The sequence below is a fragment of the Sporothrix schenckii genome, assembly GCF_000961545.1.
Source record: "Sporothrix schenckii 1099-18 chromosome Unknown Cont38, whole genome shotgun sequence".
NCBI classification, from domain to species: domain Eukaryota; kingdom Fungi; phylum Ascomycota; class Sordariomycetes; order Ophiostomatales; family Ophiostomataceae; genus Sporothrix; species Sporothrix schenckii.
In genome coordinates this window covers 1595709-1616273 of record NW_015971139.1, presented here as the reverse complement: position 1 = coordinate 1616273, position 20565 = coordinate 1595709, and the positions used below count along the sequence as shown (strand labels likewise).

At 60.1% G+C, this 20565-nt stretch overlaps 8 protein-coding genes across 8 annotated transcripts; 3 read left to right on the top strand and 5 right to left on the bottom strand.

Moving 5' to 3' along the window:
* Positions 1-704: 704 nt before the first annotated feature.
* Positions 705-1501, bottom strand: SPSK_06563 (uncharacterized protein; the record flags this gene model as incomplete). Its single annotated transcript, XM_016733265.1, has 3 exons — positions 705-713; positions 784-828; positions 899-1501. The coding sequence occupies 3 exons, from the start codon at positions 1499-1501 to the stop codon at positions 705-707; spliced, it is 657 nt and encodes a 218-aa protein (XP_016592248.1).
* An 873-nt stretch (positions 1502-2374) lies between these two features.
* SPSK_10679 (5-oxoprolinase (ATP-hydrolyzing)) lies at positions 2375-6521 on the bottom strand (the record flags this gene model as incomplete). The annotated part of the gene is made up of 3 exons (XM_016737000.1): positions 2375-3840; positions 3924-5456; positions 5534-6521. 3 exons carry the CDS (start codon positions 6519-6521, stop codon positions 2375-2377), a joined length of 3987 nt encoding a protein of 1328 aa, XP_016592247.1.
* A 1263-nt stretch (positions 6522-7784) lies between these two features.
* Positions 7785-8954, bottom strand: SPSK_06380 (uracil-5-carboxylate decarboxylase; the record flags this gene model as incomplete). Its single annotated transcript, XM_016733086.1, has 1 exon — positions 7785-8954. One exon carries the CDS (start codon positions 8952-8954, stop codon positions 7785-7787), a length of 1170 nt encoding a protein of 389 aa, XP_016592246.1.
* Positions 8955-9741: 787 nt separating this feature from the next.
* SPSK_06239 (salicylate hydroxylase) lies at positions 9742-11277 on the top strand (the record flags this gene model as incomplete). Its single annotated transcript, XM_016732945.1, has 1 exon — positions 9742-11277. One exon carries the CDS (start codon positions 9742-9744, stop codon positions 11275-11277), a length of 1536 nt encoding a protein of 511 aa, XP_016592245.1.
* A 314-nt stretch (positions 11278-11591) lies between these two features.
* SPSK_06236 (MFS transporter, ACS family, pantothenate transporter) lies at positions 11592-13133 on the bottom strand (the record flags this gene model as incomplete). Its single annotated transcript, XM_016732942.1, has 2 exons — positions 11592-12932; positions 13014-13133. The coding sequence occupies 2 exons, from the start codon at positions 13131-13133 to the stop codon at positions 11592-11594; spliced, it is 1461 nt and encodes a 486-aa protein (XP_016592244.1).
* Positions 13134-14926: 1793 nt separating this feature from the next.
* On the top strand, positions 14927-16846 carry SPSK_06089 (uncharacterized protein; the record flags this gene model as incomplete). Its single annotated transcript, XM_016732796.1, has 1 exon — positions 14927-16846. The coding sequence occupies one exon, from the start codon at positions 14927-14929 to the stop codon at positions 16844-16846; it is 1920 nt and encodes a 639-aa protein (XP_016592243.1).
* An 865-nt stretch (positions 16847-17711) lies between these two features.
* Positions 17712-18851, top strand: SPSK_06403 (uncharacterized protein; the record flags this gene model as incomplete). The annotated part of the gene is made up of 2 exons (XM_016733109.1): positions 17712-17776; positions 17849-18851. 2 exons carry the CDS (start codon positions 17712-17714, stop codon positions 18849-18851), a joined length of 1068 nt encoding a protein of 355 aa, XP_016592242.1.
* Positions 18852-18989: 138 nt separating this feature from the next.
* Positions 18990-20460, bottom strand: SPSK_06263 (salicylate hydroxylase; the record flags this gene model as incomplete). Its single annotated transcript, XM_016732969.1, has 3 exons — positions 18990-19067; positions 19153-19887; positions 19954-20460. The coding sequence occupies 3 exons, from the start codon at positions 20458-20460 to the stop codon at positions 18990-18992; spliced, it is 1320 nt and encodes a 439-aa protein (XP_016592241.1).
* Between the last annotated feature and the right edge of the window lie 105 nt (positions 20461-20565).

Sequence of the window (20565 nt, the reverse complement as noted above, 5' to 3'; positions counted from 1 at the left end):
CTTTTACCTTTTTTGGTTTCTGCTGCCTTGTTGTTGCATATTTTACACCCCGTCGGTCACTTCACCATCCCTTGTTCTTTTTCGTTGCTACCATCCTTCTTGCATATCCCATCCACTCTCCATATAGTATCTTTGTTTGTCATCCACACCAACCTATACATATATATATCCATTCTTATATAGCAAGTAAGAAGAAAGAACCGGAGACTAGGGGCCAGGAAGAGAAAAGTGACGGAAACCAGGAAAATCAAGTAAAACAAACGAAAAAAACCACAATACAATCCTCTTCTGAAAAAGATCAACTGCCTACAGCCGTTTGTTTGACGGTGCATTTTGACTTTGTTGTACTGTACGTCGTAGCATAGGAGAAGTTGAAAATCCCGAGATACAATTGTGTTGTACACACAGCTTTTTTGGTTCGTCGTATCCACCCATCCCACCTCGTCAGTGATACGAAAGTAACGTAAGGGTATGGAGTGGCATGACAACGACTAGACAGTTTTTGAATTGGAGCATTGGTTTCTTTTTCTTTTTTCTTTGTTTTTTAGCTGAAAAGACTAGAAGAGAGTATTGTATTTTGGAAAAGTATGAAGATAGGTAAAAGCAGGCGGCAGTCGATGCACGCGCGGTGCGGTCAACGAAGCGTTCTATCGGTAAGCGGGAGAACGAGAGAGAGGATGTGAAGAGGGCCGCAAAAAAGTTGTTTAATCGAACTTGACAAACAAGGGTTAGTAAGTGGCCGTACGCCATGCGTGGGGCCTGTCGTGAAGAGGAAGTACGTACTGGTGTCAGGAACGACTCGGCGACGAACCGCGCACGCGCGTTTAACTGCCACGGTCAGTCAGTAGGCGGTCCATGCAGGGACAGAAGACGAAGAGAAACGACAGGGACCACGCACAAAGAGCTTCATCTCGGAAATCTCCTTGTCGACCTCCTCCATAAACTGGATGATAAAGTCCACGAGCTTGTGCTTGAGCATCTGCTCGGTGTGGAAGTTGGTGACGAGGAAGGAGATGTTGTAGCCGTCGACGGCCTTGCGCCGCAGGATGAAAAAGGACTCGGCGCGCTGCGTCAGGAAGCGCGTAAACTTGTGCACCAGGATCTGCTCAATCTCGTCGGCCTGCTTGATCTTGATGCTGACGCGCACGCTGTTGACGCTGGCCTCGATGAGCACGCGCTCGTTCTCGTTGCGCGACACGACAAGCGGCGTCAGCAGGACCTCGGGCGACGAGCCGGCCTCGATCTCGGGCACGTTGTGGCGCTCGGCGGTCTGCGAGGCAAAGTCCCCGAGGCAGAGGGCGACCGTCAGGCTGCTGCGGACGGCCTGCAGGTAGGGTCGGAGGGATTGGGACTGCGGGGGGCGCGGGGACGGCCGCCGTGTTAGTGGCCAAGCTTTCATACAGGAAGAGACATACGTGGTGCAGGACGGACGGGGCCGCCGAGGGGACAGAATGCGTCTGGGAAGCGCCGATCGATGCCGGAGCGTCGTCGTCGTCGTCATGTCGGGCGGGGCCACCATCATGTATTGTCACTCACCATTGTGTCGGAGGTTCAGAAAGGTCGATCTGTGTTTGTAATGTAAGAAAAAGAGGGAGACGCCCGTAGAAGAGCGCGCGGCTGGGCGCTGTCCGGTCCTTGGAGTCGGTGGCCGAGTGCGAGATGTTGCGCCGCTGGTGACGTCGTCGCTGGACGAAGAGGGGAGGGATTGCGAGGGAGCAATTGGCGGGGATCGTTGCGGGCTGTGGCTACCGGGTGCTGTCCCGCAGAACCGCTCGAGAAACTGTCGTCGCCCTGTATGTCTGGGAAGCCTGTGGGTGAAGGACAGGACGGCGTCTCGTGATGCTTCGTCGTGGGAATTTTATGTTCGTTGGAATCCCGTGTGTCCCGCGCAAGTGCGAATCGGGCATTCAATACCAGGCAGTCGTTCTCTGGGGAGCTTCTGGAGGGGGCAGGCGTAGGCGGTTGCTCCAAGCCACATTCGCGCAGCAGAGTGCCCCGCTGTTGTCGAGGCTCCACTTGCGAATGACGTAACACGTGACATGTTTTAGACGGCGACAGTGCGTTACATTCTCGACAGTACATAACGTTTGGTACAATTTATGTGCTTGAACATGTACCATCTACTCATCGCCATCTGTTTACACAACTGAATAGCAAATATGCCAACACATACGACGACATCTACTGTGAAGAACTTTGACAATGTTAGCAAACTCATGTTGTAGTCGCTCGTCATAAACTCTGTTCTTCTTCATAAGGTTAAGTAAAGTCGACCATTTATTTATGTCGGCAACTGTGGAAAAAGCAGAACAGAAAACCAATTCCAATCTGGCGCTTTAAAGTAAAAAAGAGCAACCCCCGCAGTCCATCCACTCTAGTTGCTGTTCTGCATCGACTGGAAGGCCGCCACACTGCCCGTGCCGCGCACAAACGGCGCACCACCCCCGGCGACCACGTTGCTGCCGCCGTTGCTGTACCCGGCACCACCCGGGTTTGCAGCGTCGGCCGCGTGGCCCCAGCCGCCGCCGCCGGGCGTCAAGATGACCATGCGGTCGCCCACCGCCGCCTGGATCGAGTTCTTGGGGCCCAGGTTGATGACGCGGTCCTCGCCGTTGGGCATTGTCTTGATAAAGAGGTTGACGCCGACGGCGCCGGGCTGGCCGCCGCGCATGCCGTAGGGCGGGTGCACGCGGCGGTCCGAAAGGATGGCGGCCGACAGCGGCTGGCGGAACTCAATGTCGCGGACACAGCCCTCGCCGCCGCGGAAGGCGCCGGCGCCGCCACTGCCCTGGCGCAGGCTGAACTCGCGCACCAGGCAGGGGTAGCGGCGCTCAAAGATCTCGGCGTCCGTGATGCGGGTGTTGGTCATGTGCACGTGGACGCCGTCGGTGCCGTGCCAGCCAGGACCCGCACCGGCGCCGCCGGCAATGGTCTCGTAGTAGCCGTAGCCAGGCGTGTACGTGCCGGTGTCGGCGTCGAGGCGTGAGCTCTTGCCAAACGTCAGGTTGTTGAGGCAGCCCTGGCTGGCCGCGCAGACGTCGAAGCAGCGCAGGATGACGTCGGTGACGCGCTGCGAGGTGACGCAATTGCCGCCGACGACCGCGGCCTCGGCGCTGGGCGACAAGATGGTGCGCGGGGGCATGATGACGTTGATGGGGGTCAGGCAGCCCTGGTTGAGCGGGATGTCCTCCTTGACCAGGCAGCGGAGCACGTAGATGATGGCCGAGTAGGTGACGGAGGTCGGGGCGTTGGTGCTGCCGTAGACCTCGGGGCCGGTGCCGGTAAAGTCAAAGTCGGCGGTGCCGGCGTCGCCGTCAATGGTGATCTTGAGCTTGATGGGGCTGCCGTCGTCCATGAACTCGGTTGCCTCCATCGGCCGGCCGCCGAAGCGCGTGAACGTCTCCTTGAGCAGCCGGCGGACGGCGATCTCGGCGTTGTCCTGGATGGCGCGCATGTAGAACAGCACCGTCTCCAAGCCGTACTCCTTGACGAGCTGCCCTATGAGGTGGATGCCCTTTTGGTTGGCGCCCGTCTGGGCGCGCAGATCCGCGAGGTTGTCGGACAGGTTGCGCGCGCCGCTGCAGCCGGGGTACTGGGCAGGGCGCACCAGCAGGTGTTCGCGCATGGCCGCCTCGTTGAAAGCGCCGCCCTCGACGAGCTTGACGGACTCAATGGCGGCGCCCTCCTGCCACAGCTCCGTGGAGTTGGGCGGCAGCGAGCCGGCCGAGATGCCACCAATGTCGGCGTGGTGGCCGCGCGAGGCAACGTAAAAGACAATCTTGCCGTTCTCGAAGAATGGCGTGATGACCGTGATGTCGGGCAGGTGCGTACCGCCACAGACTAACCTGTTAGTCGAAAGACAAAACCAACAGGGGGGACGGAAGCCGAGGGTGGGAACAAGGAACAGGGAGCAGGGAACCTACTTGGGTGGTTGGACACGAGCACGTCGCCCTCCTTGAGCTGGCCCTTCCAGTGCTCGTGTTGCCACAGCACGGCATACTGCATGCTGCCGAGATGCACGGGGACGTGCGGCGCGTTGGCGACAAGCTTGCCGTCCTCGGAGAAGAGGGCGCACGAAAAGTCGAGGCGCTCCTTGATGTTGGTGCTGACACTGGTCTTCTGCAGCGTGCGGCCCATCTGCTCGGCGATGCCCATGAAGCGGTGGCCGAACACAGACAGTTGCACAGGGTCCAGGACGGGGCCACCCGCGGCAGCCGGGCCCTGCTGACGCGTGCCGGCGACGTCAATGTCCACGACGACGTGCTCGGCCAGAGCGGTCGCCACGGCGTTGGGCGCAACGACAATGGTCTGCGTGTTGTCGATGATCATGGCCGGGCCGGCGACCTGCTCGCCCTCCCGGAGGGAGGTCAAGAGATACACGGGGGTCTGCTTCCAGCCGAGGCCGCCCTCAAAGTAGACCGGCTTGGCCATCTGGACGGCCGAGGCCGAGGCCGGTCCGCGCGCGACGCGCTCCATCTCCTGGGCGGCGACGGTGGCGCTCGCACCGGCGCTGCTCTTGCCGACGGCGCGGATGCGCACGTCGCCGACAAAGACGTCGCGCGGCATGGTGAAGCCAAACTCCTGGCGGTGGCGCTCGATGAACGTGTCGGCAAAGGCCCACTCGTGGTCGGCGCCGGCCGCCTGCGGGATCATGATGAGCGTGTCGGAGCCCTCGTAGTGCATGTGCAGGAACAGCTCGTACTCGGCGCGGGTGTCGTTGACGGCGAGGCCCTGGTCGAGCAGCTCGGCCTCGGCCTTGACGCGCAGCTCGGCCGCCGTCGCCTTGATCTGCGGCAGGTTATCCTCGCTGAACACACAGGCCAGCGGCGCCTGCACATCGGCAACAATGTCAGCGAGGGCCATGCCGTAGGCAGACAGGATGGAGCTGAAGCGGTGTAGCACGACGCGGCGGATGCCCAGGGCCGCGGCAATCGAGCAGGCGTGCTGGCCGCCGGCACCGCCAAAGACGGCCAGGTCGTGGTGGGCGGCGTCGTGGCCGCGGGCCTCCGTGAGCGTGCGGATGGGACGGCACATGCTCTCGTTGGCAACGCGCAGGAAGCCCAGGGCGACCTCCTCGGCCGTCAGCTTCGCAGTGCCCACGGGCAGGCCGCTGTTGACCTCGGCCTTCATCTCCTCGAAGAGGGTTCGTGTGACCTCGACGTCCAGCGGCTGGTCCTCATTCTTGCCAAAGATCTTGGGGAAGTATTCGGGGACCAGGCGGCCCAGGAACAGGTTGGCGTCGGTCACGGTGAGGGGGCCGCCTTTGCGGTAGCAGGCGGGACCTGGGTGGGCACCAGCGCTCTCGGGGCCGACCTTGAAGAGGCCGTTGGACCAGAAGAGACGCGAGCCCCCGCCGGCAGCGACGGTGTTGATGTCGAGCTGGGGCGTTTGGAGAGCGATGCCGGCTGTGGTGGTCTCGAAGATGTGTTCGTACGAGCCAGCATACCGAGAAACGTCTACATATGGCATTAGTATGTGTGAATTGAAAAAAACAAAAAAACAAAAAAAAAACACATGTCAGAAACAGACGCACCTGTCGATGTGCCGCCCATGTCGAAACCGATGATGGGCTTGGCCGACCTGGGGTCGTAGGACGTCTGCGCATAGCCGACGACGCCACCGGCCGGGCCAGACAGAATGGCACGCAGGCCGGAGAACTTGCGGAAGCTGACGAGGCCGCCGTCGCTCTGCATAACATCGCAGCGCGTGGTGGAGGCGTCCTCGAGCTCGCCGACAAAGCCGCGGCGGAAGCTGTCGAGGTACTTCTTGATGAGCGGCGTCAGGTAGGCGTCGGCCGTGGCCGACTGGCCGCGCGGCACCATCTTGATCATGGGCTGCAGCAGCGAGCTGACGGACACGCTCATGCCCATGTCCTCGGCGATGCGGGCGACGGCCAGCTCGTGGTCCGGGAAGGTGTAGCTGTGCATGAAGCAGACACTGAGACTGCGGAAACCTTCGTCGTACAGCCCCTGGATGACGGTGCGCACGGCGGCGAGGTCGGGCTTGGTCATGACGCGGACGACTTCTTTGGACAGGCCGACGACGAGGGCCGGGTCGCTGGCCGGGTCGATGACCGTCTTCTCGGGGTCCTCGGTGAAGCCCTCGAGGGTGACGCGCTCGTCGATCTCGACGACCTTCTCGTAGAGGACGCCGGGCTTGGCGACGGTGAGGTCAAAGATGTCTGGGCGGGCCTGGTTGCCAATGACCAGCAGGTCGCGGAAACCCTTGGTGATGAGCAGCGCCGAGCGCTCGCCCTTGCGCTCGAGCAGGGCGTTGGTGGCCACGGTCGTGCCCATGCGGATGCTGGCGACGGCCGAGACGTCGATGGGCTGGCCGCGGGGCACGGGCTGGCCGAGGGCCTGCTCCAGGACGCGGCGGATGCCTTCTGTGGGCGCATCGGGATAGTTCTGGGGGTCGACGGACAGAAGCTTGATCACGATGTCGTCGGGACGGCCAGGCACGATCGCGTGAACGTCGGTGAAGGTGCCACCACGGTCGATGGCGATCTGGATGCCTTTCATGATGGGGGGAGTGTGGAATGGAGACAACGAGAGAGAATATAACACAAGAGAAGAGAAAGTTAGGACAAGGGGATAGGGTATCAAAAAAAGAATACTGCATGAAGTATGGGCAATGGGGAAGCAGAGTTCACCAAGATGTTGTCCTCAATATGTAAGAGTGTCCTGCGTTTCCTGATTCGGCCGACTTGGATACAGTTTGTGACTTCGTCTGCTGTGTTGTCTGTATAAATACGAACTGATGCAGTTGTCTCCAACGGGAATCTCATGGACAAACAAAGCTCCCCTCACGATGCACAGTACGACGTCTGCAGAGACACTTCCCCCGCCGTCGACGTCCGATGGCAGCCCGTCGGCGAGGGTTCCCGAGTCCACTTTTCTGCGGGCTGTCCAAGTCCAGGATCGAGCTGGTCGAGGACGTTGGTGCTGCCATCACGTACTGGGGATCTCTGAAAGGCCAAAGACTTGGGTGTCCTGGGATCCAACGGTATAGCCTACGCCATATTTGGCGGCCATGTTATCTTGACCGGGTGCACCTAGCCGCGCGGGCAACACCCAAAGCCCGCGATGGCGATAACTGTCGTGGTTGTTGGTCTCGACTCTCGTGGTACATGTTGGCGTGCTTTTGGGTTGTTTTTGGTGGGCTTTTGTTGCCAGATTCGTGGACCGATACTTCTAGTGCCATAAACTGGTGGACTGCTGTGTAAGTCGCGGGAAGCAGCTAACCCGCGGCCGGATCAGCAGATATTAGTGCGACTTTCCGTCGTTCTGATGTGACAGGTAAGTTAGTTGATTTTCTCCGCAGCTGATGGTTGTTCTCCAACTCCCTCACTTACTTATCATTCTCACCACGGCCTGCATGCTGCCATCCGACGAGGCATTGATCGACTAGGACGACACCAGGTTGCTGTTTGATAGCTTCCGTTGGAGAATAGCCACGACACTACGCGTGATGGATGTGTCGGTGCTCGATGACGTGAGAATGTTGTAGGAGCGAAGTTTCTGTGAGGATGACGTGGAGACAGAGACAGCTATGAAAATAGTCGTCACTCAGGGGCACTCACGCGCCGCACGGCAAGAACGACAAGTCAACAACAAACAACATCACGTGTATTTTCTATCCGAGTCACGGAAACAACGAGATTAGGTCTATGAAGGTAGACAACAAAGCATCTGCGCACCGCAACACACGATACGGTAAATACACCATTGACTCTTATTCTACATGCGCCCAGGTATCTTCTTACGCCGTCACCACTGCGTATACTACCGCAACTTGAGGACACGCACTGCATTCTCGCCCATCACCAGATCGTATCCGTCGTTGCCGTCGGCGTCTTTGGCTGCCGCCGCGTCGCCCTCGGGAAACACACCGCGCGCAGCGTCCCGGTTCAGCGTCATGGCCGGGAAGGTCTGGGCGTGGATGTCGAGCGGCGCGAAAAAGGGGTGGTCGGTGCCAAACAGGACGCGGTCGACGCCGCTGGCCTCGACGGCCGCGCGCAGGCCGATCTTGTCGAATATGACGCCGTCGAGGTAGATGTTGTTGCGCAGCGCGTGCCACAGCGTCGTGCGGCCCGCCGCCAGCTTGCCCGCGGCCGCCCACGCCTTGTCGTGCTCGACGCAGGCCTCGACGCGGCCGGCCAGAAAGGGCAGGCAGCCGCCGCTGTGGGCGACAATCACCTGGAGCGCGGGCACGGCGTCAAATGCGCCCGACAGAAACAGGCGCGTCAGCGCGATGGTGGTCTCCATGGGGAAGCCGAGCGCCAGCGGCAGAACCTGGCCGTAGTCGCCGCCGCGGCGGCCCCACACGGGGGCCGGCAGGCCGTAGTTGGGGTGCAGGAAGATGGGCAAGTTCGCGTCGGCCAGGGCGCGGTACACCGGAATCAACGCGGGGTCGTCGAGGCCGTCGCCCAGGCCGCCCGTGCCCATGACAACGCCGCGGGCCTGCGGGAGGGTGCCGAGGCGGTCAATCTCGCCGAGGATGGCAGACTCGCCGCCGCTCAGGGGGAGCGCGCCGAAAAAGAAGAGGCGGTCGGCGTGCGGCAAGCAGATCGCATTGGTGGCGTCGTTGATCTCGACGGCGACGGCGGCGGCCGTGTCGGCAGGCAAAAAGTCCAGCCAGGGGTTCCCCAGAGACAGGACGGAAATGTCGATCTGGTGGTGGTCCATGAACGCGAGCTTCTCGTCGACGTCATAGTAGTGCGGGTGCAGGATGCGGCCTGGCGGAACTTTGGACGCGGCTGCGGCATCGGCGGCGTCGGCGCCCGTCTTGCTGGTGTTTTGCGGCGGCCGGTTGCACAGACAGAGCTGGTTGGTGGGCGGGAAGGGCCGCACGTAGGGAATTTCGGAGCGCTTCTTGAGCAGGTCAATGTATGCCGTCGGGTAGAGATGGCTGTGGACGTCGACGACCAGCTTGCGACCAGCACGAGCGGCCATTTTGAGGCTGTGTTGTGTTTTATTGTGGGCAAAAAGTACCGAAGATGAGATGTGAGTTGGTGAGCTGGCAAGTCGAGTCTGGATCAGTTTTGATACGCTGGGCGAGATTTGCTTTGTTGAATTTTGCTTGACTTGAATTCAAGCGCGGAGGGCGGTGGTCATGAAATCCGACTTATGGACTCCGACTTTCGAGAGGTTGAAGGACACAATGACGCAAGGATGGAAAGCGTTCGCAACAGAAGCAGATTCAAGAGACGAATAACACAATGACAGAAGCACAAAGACAACAATGCAACCCTGCAGATATCGAAGGTGTTTCCCCGCCGTGTTAGTTCTGCGGCATGTAAACAAGCGAGAGAAGCGGCTTGTATGCAGCCCGGATCCACAACCACCACAGACAACTGCGACGTGCTTGCGTTTTCTGCCGATGAGTGTTACAGTTTACTTTCTGTTAGTTGTGTCTTGACGTCGGGCTGAGAACTGGCCGCTCCATTACCTTGGGACCATGTGAATCCACAAACGCGCCATTCGCGAATGTCCGCTTCGCATCCACGCATCCAGCCTCCTGGCATCTGGTCGCCTCGTCTTTGGAATGAGCTGCTGAGCAAGGATGTTCTGCCTTACATGAATACATAGAGGACCGCCCAGTCTCCGAGATCACGACAGTTGACAGAAGAATCACGACCACAACGAGACACGGAAGCCACTGACCTTGGATCCCTCAATTAGCAAACAAAGCATCAGAAACATAAACAATATCTTCCCGCCTTGCCGACCAGAGCTTGCCATGTCTCATTCGTGTTTTTCCTCAATCTCTGGATCTCTTCGCTCCATCTTTACCTCGTCTTCGACATCCAAAAAATCAAAAGAATCAAACCTGCCCGAACAGCCTGCACCGTCGACACAGAAAACACAACCTCAGCATCTCGCCAAATCTGCTTGTCTCTCTACAACCGACAAGCCTTCCACCAACACAGCCACCAACAGCTCGCCCAAGATGCCCCACTCGGTCTCGTCCAACGAGGGTGACGCAGCTGCTGCTACTCCGTCCGCGCCGCCCTTCCACATCGCCATCATCGGCGCCGGCATTGGCGGCTTGACCTTTGCCATTGGCTGCCGCAAGAAGAACGTCTCGTACACGCTCTACGAGGCCGCGGCCAAGTACAGCACCGTCGGCGCCGGTGTCGGGCTCGGCCCCAACGCGCTCAACGCGCTGCACATGATTGACCCCAAGCTGCGCACCATGTACAGCGACATCTCGTCGGGCAACCTGACGCCCAACAAGGACCACGTCATGATGGACGCGCTGTACGCCGAGCCCAACTTTGGCGAGGACCGCGGCTGGGTGCCCGCGCCCTTTGGCGCGTCGTCGTACGACCGCACGAGCGCCCACCGCGTGGACCTGCTCAACATCCTGACGAGCATGATCCCGGCCGAGACGGTGCGGTTCAACAAGCGGGTCAAGTCGATTGACCAGGGCGCCCCGGGGAGCAAGGTCACGGTCGTCTTTGAGGACGGCGACGTTGTCCAGGCCGACGCCGTCGTGGGCAGCGACGGCGCCAAGGGCCCGACGCGCGGCTTCGTGCTGGGCGACCGCTGGCCTGACGAAGTCAAGGCCACGTACAGCGGCAAGTACGTCTACCGCTCCATCGTCCCCATGGCCGACGCCCTGCAGATCCTGGGCCACCACGCCGGCGACGCCGAGTCCTTTCTGGGCAAGGACGTCAACTTCATCACGTTCCCCATCTCGCGCGGCGCCTTCTGCAACCTCGTCGCCTTCAAGTTTACGCGCGGGCAGCCCTGGACGCACGACCAGTGGACGAAGCGTGTCACCAAGGAGCAGATGGTGGCCGATTTCGGCGGCGGCGGCGTCGACCCGCGCCTCGTCCGGCTGCTCGACTGGGCCGACCCGCTGCAGTGGTCGCTGCACCACCACATGACCACGCCCAGCTATTGCAACGACCGCATTTGTCTGCTGGGCGATGCCGCCCACGCCACGACGCCGCACCAGGCCGCGGGCGCCGGCCAGTGCATCGAGGACGCGCTCGTGCTGTCGCACATTCTCGGCCAGCTCACGAGTGCGGCCGGCCTGGCCCGGGCGTTTGCGGTGTACGACAGCCTCCGCCGCCCCCGCGCCCAGCAGGTCGTGCGCACCAGCCAGGAGGCCGGCGAGTTGTACTCGTTCAACCACGCCGAGTGCGGCGACGACATGGACAAGATCGTCGCCAACTTCCGCCAGCGCTTCCTGTGGATCTGGGAGCACGACCTGCACGCCGACCTGGCCGCGGCGGACGAGCAGCTGAAGGCCGTATTGAGTCAATGAGTAGGTTTCGTATGTGTTGAACAATGGGAAGCCGAGAGGGAGTACGCCTTGGCGTGTGGTACATTGCTATTATTTGCTTACCATTATACATTGGGCGAATTCTTCGTGCCTGCGAAGAGGTCGTCTAACCACCGTGGGCACCAACACATCTACTCACGCCGCTCACTCCTCGCCAGACCATTATTGGATACGCCCGCGCTGAACAATTCAGAATAAATTAATGTACCAAGAGGTACGTAGAAATATACAGCAAATTACATTATACACAGTACACATGATCGATCCAGACATCCTCCATTCGTATGCCGCCCGTTTTACAGAGCCGCCTTCTCGTTCATGTCGAGGCTCTTGGTGCGGTCGACGTCCTCGTCCACGGCCGCCGCGGTGAGGCGCCTCTTGTCGAGGCGGGCCACGACCCAGATGAGGCCGGTGACCCAGACAATCAAGGCAATCGACACGGCAATCATGGCCCACATGCCGCGGTTGAACCAGGGCGCGTACGACGCGCCGTAAAAGATGATGCTCCACCAGGCGTTGACGGCGTTGTTGCCCAGGTTCATGCCGGCCAGCACGATGCCGCGGAAGAGCGCGTCCTCGTAGCGCATGGCGTCGTTGCACCACGCAAAAAAGGTGGCCTGGCAGGCGTAGACGCTGCCGGCCCAGTAGTAGGCGGCAAACGTCACGGCCGACGAGTGCGACGAGAGCGGGTTGCGCGCGGCCACGAGGATCATGATGGACGTGGCGATGCCCGTGAGGCCGATCCAGTAGCCGACGAGGTAGCGCTTGCCGCCCAGGATGTCGGTGAGCGTGGCCCAGAAGAGCGTCGAGGCGATGCCGACGGCGGGTACGCCCGAGGGGTAGTTGTTGAGCTGCGACACGGTGTACTTGACGTAGGGGTGGCTCTTCATGTACAGCGACAGCAGGCCGTTGCTGCTAAAGGACTCGACCTCGCCGGCAATCGTCCACAGGCCGACAAAGCCCCACCAGTACGACGACGTCAGCACGCCCCGCGCAATCCGGAGCACCGTCTTGACCGTCTTGGGCTGCGCCTCGTGCGCCTGCTCCTCGAGCGGCACGCGCTCGCGCGCCAGCTGGCGCTCGGCGTCCGTCAGGTAGAACGCGGTGGTGTTGTGCGGCGTGTCGGGGAACAGGAAGATGCCGTAGAGGGCGACGGGCACGGTCAGCAGGCCGTCAATGATAAACAGCCAGCGCCAACCGGCGAGGCCGTGGCGGCCGTTGAGCGACTTGTAGATGCCCGTCTGGATAAAGCCGCCAATCAGGGTGCCCGCCAGGCCCGACGACGTGAAGATGCCGCTGCGCTTGCCGAGCTCGCGCTCCGTGTACCAGGCGCCGAGGATGTAGTGGGTGCCGACAAAGGTGGAGGCCTCGCAGATGCCCTGGAAGAAGCGAATGGCCATGATGGCCTGCGGCCTGTGTGCGGATGCCGTGACCATGGTGAGGCCGCCCCAGAGCAGCATCATGGTGGGGAAGTAGAAGCGCGGCTTGATGTGGTGCAACGCGATGTTGGAGGGCACCTGGCCAATGACGTAGCCGACAGTGAAGCAGGTGTTGATCTCGTTGAGCTGGTTGCCCACGAAACCAAGGTCCTCCTTCATGCCCGAGACGTAGGCATTGGTGAGGTTGGAGCGATCGAGCTGGCGGCGTTAGACGTGGCCCACGATCGCAGAAGCATTGAGCAGCAGAACTGCAACGCATCGGGCACGGCAATCACTCACATAGTTGATAAAGTAGCTGAGACAGCAAAAGGTCAGGATGAAAAAGTCAATCTTCTGTACCAGCATGCGCTCGCCGGGCCGGTAGCTGTTGGAGAAGTATTCGCGAATCCTGGAAGCCATGATGGATGGCGTGTGTCAATGGCACTTGGAAAGAAGCTGAAGACGGGGATGGAGATGGGATGAAACAGGGCTGGACAAGACACAAAATAAATAAAAAATACAAGACACGACCACGATGACGAGGCGCGACGATCACATCTTATGTCCCTGGACGCACAGGACAAGGCTCGAGCTATCTCTTCCCAGCTGCCGTGGTTCGGTTGGAGTTCCTTTGTCGGAAGATGGTGCCTCGTGCGTGAGGGGGCGCCTTGGCCACGGAGACGAGGAGAGAGGAGAGATAGATGGACGAGATGAGGCGGTCCGATGATAGCTTGCTTGGGGTCGGCGCTGTGATGTTCAGTTTTCTTTCTCAAAACGGAAAGGAAACAAAGATACCGCGACGGGGTTACAAGCAACGGAACGTGACCAGACGAACCGGGAAACCAACAGACAGGAAGCCCCAAGCGAAAGTGGTCCAAAAAGGAGAGGGGGAAACGAGGCGTGAAATGTGACGGACATGGATTTTGGGATTTTCTGGGGTTTTGGCGCCGAAGTACAGAATAGTGCGCTTTTTGTTTTCATTTGCTGGGGGAGATTGGAGAATGCCCCAGTGGCCGGCAACGGCGAATGGCAGCGCCCGATAACTGTCATCTAGGCAAAGCGGCCAACTGACAAAAGAGTGACCGCCGATGTGGGCAGAAACTGGAATAAAGAAATAAAGAATGCCAAAAGATATGGCTAAGCTCCTAGGCTCCTAGCCTAGGGTTGTAGCGGGTCTGGTAGCATGGCTCTGTCCACGCGTGCGGGTGGCTAGTCTGGCTGGCTGGGCTCCACACGCACCAAAAGAGAGAGGTGCTCTTTCGCGCTTTCTCAATCGTGCCCTTGCTGCACTTGCGTACATGTACGAGGGAAGGATGCGTTGATTCCCTTCCCTTTCGAGCCAAGTCGCGCGAGGCAGGCACATCGGCGGTGGGTCATCTCCAAGGGAAGCTGCGACAGGGAGCGGGCTCTAGTAGAGAAGAAGGCCAAATGCGGGGACGCCCGGCTTTTGTTGGTCTGCGAAGATACGACATACTTCGTACGGAGCTGGTTGTGTTTGTGTGTGTGCGACTGTAACATTGTTTGCGACCAAAGAAGTCAGATTGGTCCGCGGAACAAAAGCGTTGAGTATGTGGGGGGGGGCCTGTTGCTCAAGACAAGACCCATAGACCCCGGCTTATCGGCGACTCTTTTTTTTTCTTCATTTTTTCTTCTTATGTTGGGCGTAAGCAGAGTGCCACCAGCGCGCCTTCCCGTTCCCCAACCCCTGGGTCCTTCCTGCCTCCACGGTGGCGACCTGTCTGTCTTTCTTCCATCGTGCCTTCCCCGTTCTTTCTTTGTGCAACGGCTTGGCAGGTGCGGTCACGTCTGCGCGGCCGAGATAGGCGGGTGCGAACTTGTGGAGATAACGGCAAGTCGGCGCTCATGACTGGACTCTGACCCCAAATAAAAACGGAGGAAACAGAAACATTGCACACGCCGTTTGGGCTCTCTTTAGTCAAGCTCGCTCCAACACGGCTGCGGCCACACGATATTCTGGCGTTCGCAGCCCAGGCGACACGAGGCAAACTCCTGCACTACTGACCCCAGGCCCATTCTTTTCGTCCAAGTCAGCTTCTGGATTCCCACCTCTCCACGGACGTTCCCACCCATCGTTTCGACACTTTCCTTTCGCCATTTGGCGACATATTCCTCGGCTATCGTTGCCGGGCGCATTCCCGCTTACATTTTCGGTATTCCCATTTCCAATATCCATCCGCATTAGGCAAGGAATCATGCCGGCCAAGCAGAGGACGTCCAGTGTCTCGACCACACCGGGCGAGCCACCACGTCCGCGTGGCAAACCGCGTGGCCGTCGCCGTGATCGAGACTGCGTGACCTGCAAGACTCGCGGCCTCAAGTGCGACCTCAATCGCCCACAATGTCTGCCCTGTGTGCAGGCAGGGCTGGCTTGTGGCGGCTACCCGATGCGTGTCGTGTGGCTGGAGGAGCGGCAACGGCCGACGTCCGCGGCGTGGTCCAACAAAGTGACCAAGCCGTCACGGGCATCGACATTGACGTCGCCGTCGACGCCGACACCGAAGTCGACATTACCGGCCGCAGCACGGGCAAGCAAATTGACGATTGCAGCACCAGCACCACCACCAGAACCAGCACCAGCACCAATGTCGGCACCTCCCATCTCCTCCTCGCCAACCTTCAGTCTCCCCACCGCACAGTCCTCCTCGCCACCTCCCAACAACATGCTCCCCATGTCGCCGGCATCGTCGACCATGTCTGCCGTCTCGTCACTGCTCATCGAAAAGACATGGAGCGAGACCGACCAGAACAGTCTCATCATGCGCCTGGCCGCATTGTGCAACCACGTTCTGACAACAGCAGCACATGCCCTGGCTACAGGGTCCACCGACGAGCATGTCAATGCCGGCACGCACCACCATGCACATGCACGTCACGCATCCCACAATGACGGGCAGGCCAGCAAACCACATGCAGAACCGGCAATTGCAGCCGCAACAGCCTTATCCTCCACGACCATTGCCGCCTCCGCCGCATCAGCCTCAGCCTCGTCTTCCTCCTACCACACGTCTTCTCTTGCGCGGGGAACCAACCACTACCTTTCCTTACCCGAAACCACGGGCCTGTTGTCCGATCTGTGCGTCTTTATCCAGGCACGCCTTGAGGGCCGCAGCCCGGCCCCGCGCCAGCAGCCGCTCGATTCGCTGGAGATGGTCAAGTACCGCCTCGCCGCCCTCGCCCACATCAACCGTGCCATTGCCGCCGCCAATCCATTTGCCTTTCTGGGCATTGCTACCTTTGCTGTCTTTGAAGTCTGTGACGACACGGCCTTTGGCGAGTGGCAACGCCACTTGTATGGCGCACGCCACCTGCTGGACTACCACCACTGCCGGACCTTAGCCGACTTGCACCGGCTGGCGGCCATGGTGCCGGGCTTGATGGACATTTTGGCGCGCCTGGTGTGGTTTGACGTCAGTGGTGCCGTGGTGCACAGGGCCGTGGGTGGGCCTGTGGAGGCCGTGACCAACCGGGAGGCAGACGACGGCGTTTTGTCTCCCACGGCGGCTGCGCCGCCGACACCCACGCGGCCTGGACTCATCTTTGACGACTGGCACCGCCAAGTGCTCTTGGACGACGAGTTCTTTGCGACCGTTGGCGTCCCGGCCGACGCCTGCGCGCTGTATGTTGATGTCGCCAAAGGTCGTCTGGCCCGCCGCCCTGTCCAAGCGTGTCTGCGCGCTGCCGAGCAGATCCTGCGCGTGGCCGCCGGCCCTGGTCTCAGCGACTGGGACCTCTCTGCTAATGTGAGCCGGTGCGCCGCCGCACTGGCTGCGCTCAGCCAGGCCCAGGCCGCACACAGAGAGACGGGGCACGAGGACGACGATGCCATGGCCGAAGACGTGTCGACGTGGGAGTCGACCACCACCGCCGCTGTTGACAAGCTGTGCGCGTCGCTTGCGGCCACACCGGCATCCTCTCGTTTCTACATTCACCTGGCCGCCGGTGCGTATGTGGGCGGCATGCAGGTGCGCACACGTGCGCACTGTGCCGTCATCAAGCAGTACTGGCTCAACTGCAACGTGTGTGGCATCTCGCGCTACCCCGGTGGCCTGGCGCTATGCGAAGACCACTGGCGCCGGATCGGGCTGCTCTGTGAGGAGGATGATGAGCCATGACTGAAACTGGGGAAAAAAAATGGAGGATCACATCTGAGCACTCGGTCTTTTACGGACCTTATGGTCTTCGACGTACGAGTACGAGAGGCAAACGATTCTACGGCGGTCGGTACCGGCTAGGATATAATGGTCGGCGTTCTGTTTTGACTTTTGGCATGTTTTATGTTGTCACGTCGTTTCTTACGTTTTGGTCGAGCGTGGTCAGGGCGTTCAATGGTTATGGTGTATTGGGATTACTATGGCCAGCTCCACATGTTTTCGCTCCCTTTTGGATAATTTTTCTGATCACTTATTCGATGATTGTTTTCTCTTTTGGATATCAGCCCAAAACACAACACAAAAAACCTCACTGGGGATTTCTTTTATGGACGCTCTCCTGTGCCGTCCCTACTCCAACTTGCTGTAGTAAATGTGCTCCCTGTGTTCCTTGTGCCCACTGCCCAGGATAGTGGGGAATTGAGAATACTGCGACGTCTCCCAATCGAACTTGTACCATTCTCTCGTCCAATCATTCCCTTCTCCTGTCGCATTCCTTCGCTTTTTGTCGCTGCTTCTCAATTTGTCCGAGTAGACGCACACGAGCAACTCAAACGAGGTTGAATGAACGAGGTTGAATGATGAAGTTGGCGCGACGTGCTGGCGAGTTCCCTCTTCCGTCGCTTTCTTTTCTGCTCCTGGTTCTGCTGCCATGGGGCCTGGCACCGGCGTTGGGCCACGCAGCCGTCGAACTGGATGACCAGTATCTGATCCTATGACCCCCCGAGTATGGATCTTCTTGTGCATCTGTTGTCTTTGATATACGTGATCTGATCATTGACCTGGTCCTGTCTGCCACAGAACGCGATACCCGCCGCCCGCAACACTCATGAGATGCGAGCTTCGCAAACCTACAGACTACCCTGTTGGCCTCTACCTGGGCCCTTCACGACTGTTCGTTCATTTACTCGTCACATCATGGCATATTTTGAGATCACCGTAGAAACTGTACACTGACAATCAAAGGACCGCGTCGTATTACAATGAGGACGACCAAGCCGTCGCGACCTTGGCCTCCGTCCCGGCCAGCGCGGCATGGCGCAGCTACACAGAGGACGTGGTCCGGGACCGCGGACGATGGGGTTGGGACTGCGAAGTCGACATGACCTGTTCCAATGCCACCGCGACACTGTTCGCCGACGCCATGGCCGCCTTTCTGGACGCTTCCGAGTCCGCCCTCGGCCACGCCCCCATCATCGGCTACGTCGTTCTGCCGCACAACACATCTGAGTTGACGAGCCTGTTTGACATGGTGCTGCACCACGACTTTCCCTGCTACCAGTGGGCGCGCCACGGCGACTACATTGAGTATGATATCATCAGGCCCGCCCAGGCGGTGCAATATGCCTACCACGATCAGATGCCCTGGGGGCAAAGTGACGACACCGGCGAGGAGGACGCCTTTGTCCTGCTGGCCAACTTGGAGCCCGGCTTTCTCGAGCTGGCCGGTGTCTGTCCCAAGGACGTGGATGTCTGCAGAACGAGCGAACTGGCCGCGCGTGCCTGGCCCGCGCTCAGCGAGGATGCCCTTTGGCCGCCGGCCATGCGGAGCAACACGACCTCCGACGACCGGGCGTCGCCCAGCGCGCGCTTTGGCCAGGCGGTACGACGTCTCGCTGATGCCGTCGCGGCCTATGTGACAGCGGCGGCCACCGAACCTGAATGCAGTGGCCACGTCCGTGGCGTCGTTGTCGCCGGTGCGGCGTCCGAGCAAGCCATGGCGGCCTTGCGGATCGCGCTGCATGACGTATTGCCGTACGCCAACGACACACCGTTTTACGACACGGTCGATCCGGCGTCCGTCTTTAGCCTGGGCGCCGCCGTCCTCGGGCGCAATGCGCAGCTTGCGGACGAACGCGGGGACTGTGCCTGTATGGTGGACGAGGCGCTGCGCCGGCCGGAGGGCTCTCCATTGGACGACGCGTTTCCATGCAACAGAACGATGGCGCATCTGGACAGCATATACTAGACGATCCCACCAAGTAGCTCAAATATATTGTGATTCAATAGTTACTCGACTGCGGCACATATCGTATCAGCAGACACTCGAGCTGGCTACCTCTTATCTCCCGCAGAAAGTCAATTTGACTGCACCACGTTCCATGCTTCACAGCCTCGCCTCGAACCTGCCCCGTCCTTGGGCATCGCCAGCGTCGCGGATGGCCTTTGCCAGAGCAGAGTCAACCTGGGTACAGGAGTCAGTGAACGCGTGGGTGAAAAGTGGGTATATGGGGCATGTGAGCTCCCGATCCCCCCTGGCCGAGACTCACCTCGTAGTGGTAGATCCAGTTGTTCTTTGGGTTCCAGACAGAGTCAATGCGTGCCCGGATCTCGCCATTTGGCGGTAAGTTTTGCGCGGCCACAATCTGTTCGGCCTTCCCGTAGCCGTCAAGAATGCGGTAGAGGTCGGCGTAGTGGGCGGACCGCACCTGGTCGTACAGAGACAACGCCACGCCCAGCTTGGCGCGCGTGTCCCGGCCTGACGGGCCGCCTGCACCAAACGCCCACGCCAAGGCGCCGGCGAGCGTGAACGCATCCTCGAGAGCAAACCCGGCTCCCGCGCCAAATGCACCCGACAACGGGTGGGACGCGTCGCCCACAAGGGCCACGCTGCTCCGGGCCACGACGGTCTCGAGGCGCGGGCCGGCAAAAAAGTCGTACTGCTGCACGTTCGTGACGAGCTGCAGGAGCTGCTGGACTGGGGCACAGAACTCGGCGTACTTGGCGACGAACTCGGCCACGGATGCTTCGCGGCCCCAGCTGGCGCGATAGCGTTGGTCATCGCCTTCCGGGTCCTTTCCCTCAATGATGCGGCAGGTGATTTCAAAGGTATCGCCGCCAAGTGGACATGTGTACACCCACTTGCTGTTGGTGCCGTGCCAGAAGATCACCTCGGGCAGCATGCCATTGACGTCCAGGGCATCGGACGTGCGGACCAGCGAGCGATAGGCCGTGGCGCCCGTGTAGGCTATGCGGTGGTCCGGAAAGGCAAAATCACGGACGGGCTGCATATGCAAATTCTGATTAGCCGTGATTCACGAATACCAACACGTGCGGGTCGGCTCTCTCACAGATCGCAGACCGTCCGCTCCGATGAGCAGGTCCACCTCGTCGGTCCAGCCGTTGTCAAAGGACAGCAAAATTCGGTGCGAGGGAAGCTCCTCGATGCGGACAAGCTTGTGGCCGACGCGCACGCGGCTCTGGTCCACTTCCTTCAGCAGCGCCTGTTGCAAAAGGGCACGATGGGCCCGGCAGGGCTGGTGGTGCGGTGCTGTCGTCGTTGTCCCCTTCGTCTCGGCCGCGAGCACGAGGTCGCCGGTGCGGCCATCGCGGTGTTGCGTGATGTGCCCGTTGGCCGGCCGGAAGATGTCTGACGTGCGCAGGTGCTTTGCGGCGCCGAGGTGCTCCAGCATGCGCCATGTGTTCCGCTGAATGGTGAGGCCGCTGCTGTATTCGCTGATGACGTTCTTCTTCTCGTACAGGTGCCAGTCGACGAACGGAAGCCGGCCGAGCTCAATGGCGACGCCGAGGCCGGCCGGGCCACCACCAATGACGGCCACCCTGATTTGAGGTGCCATTGCTGGCGAGAGTGAGTGGGCAGTCACAGTGTCACAGGTGGGTGCCACAGGTGGTTGCTGCTGATGACGAGTCGGCGACAGCGGTACGACGTACAAACCACCGCT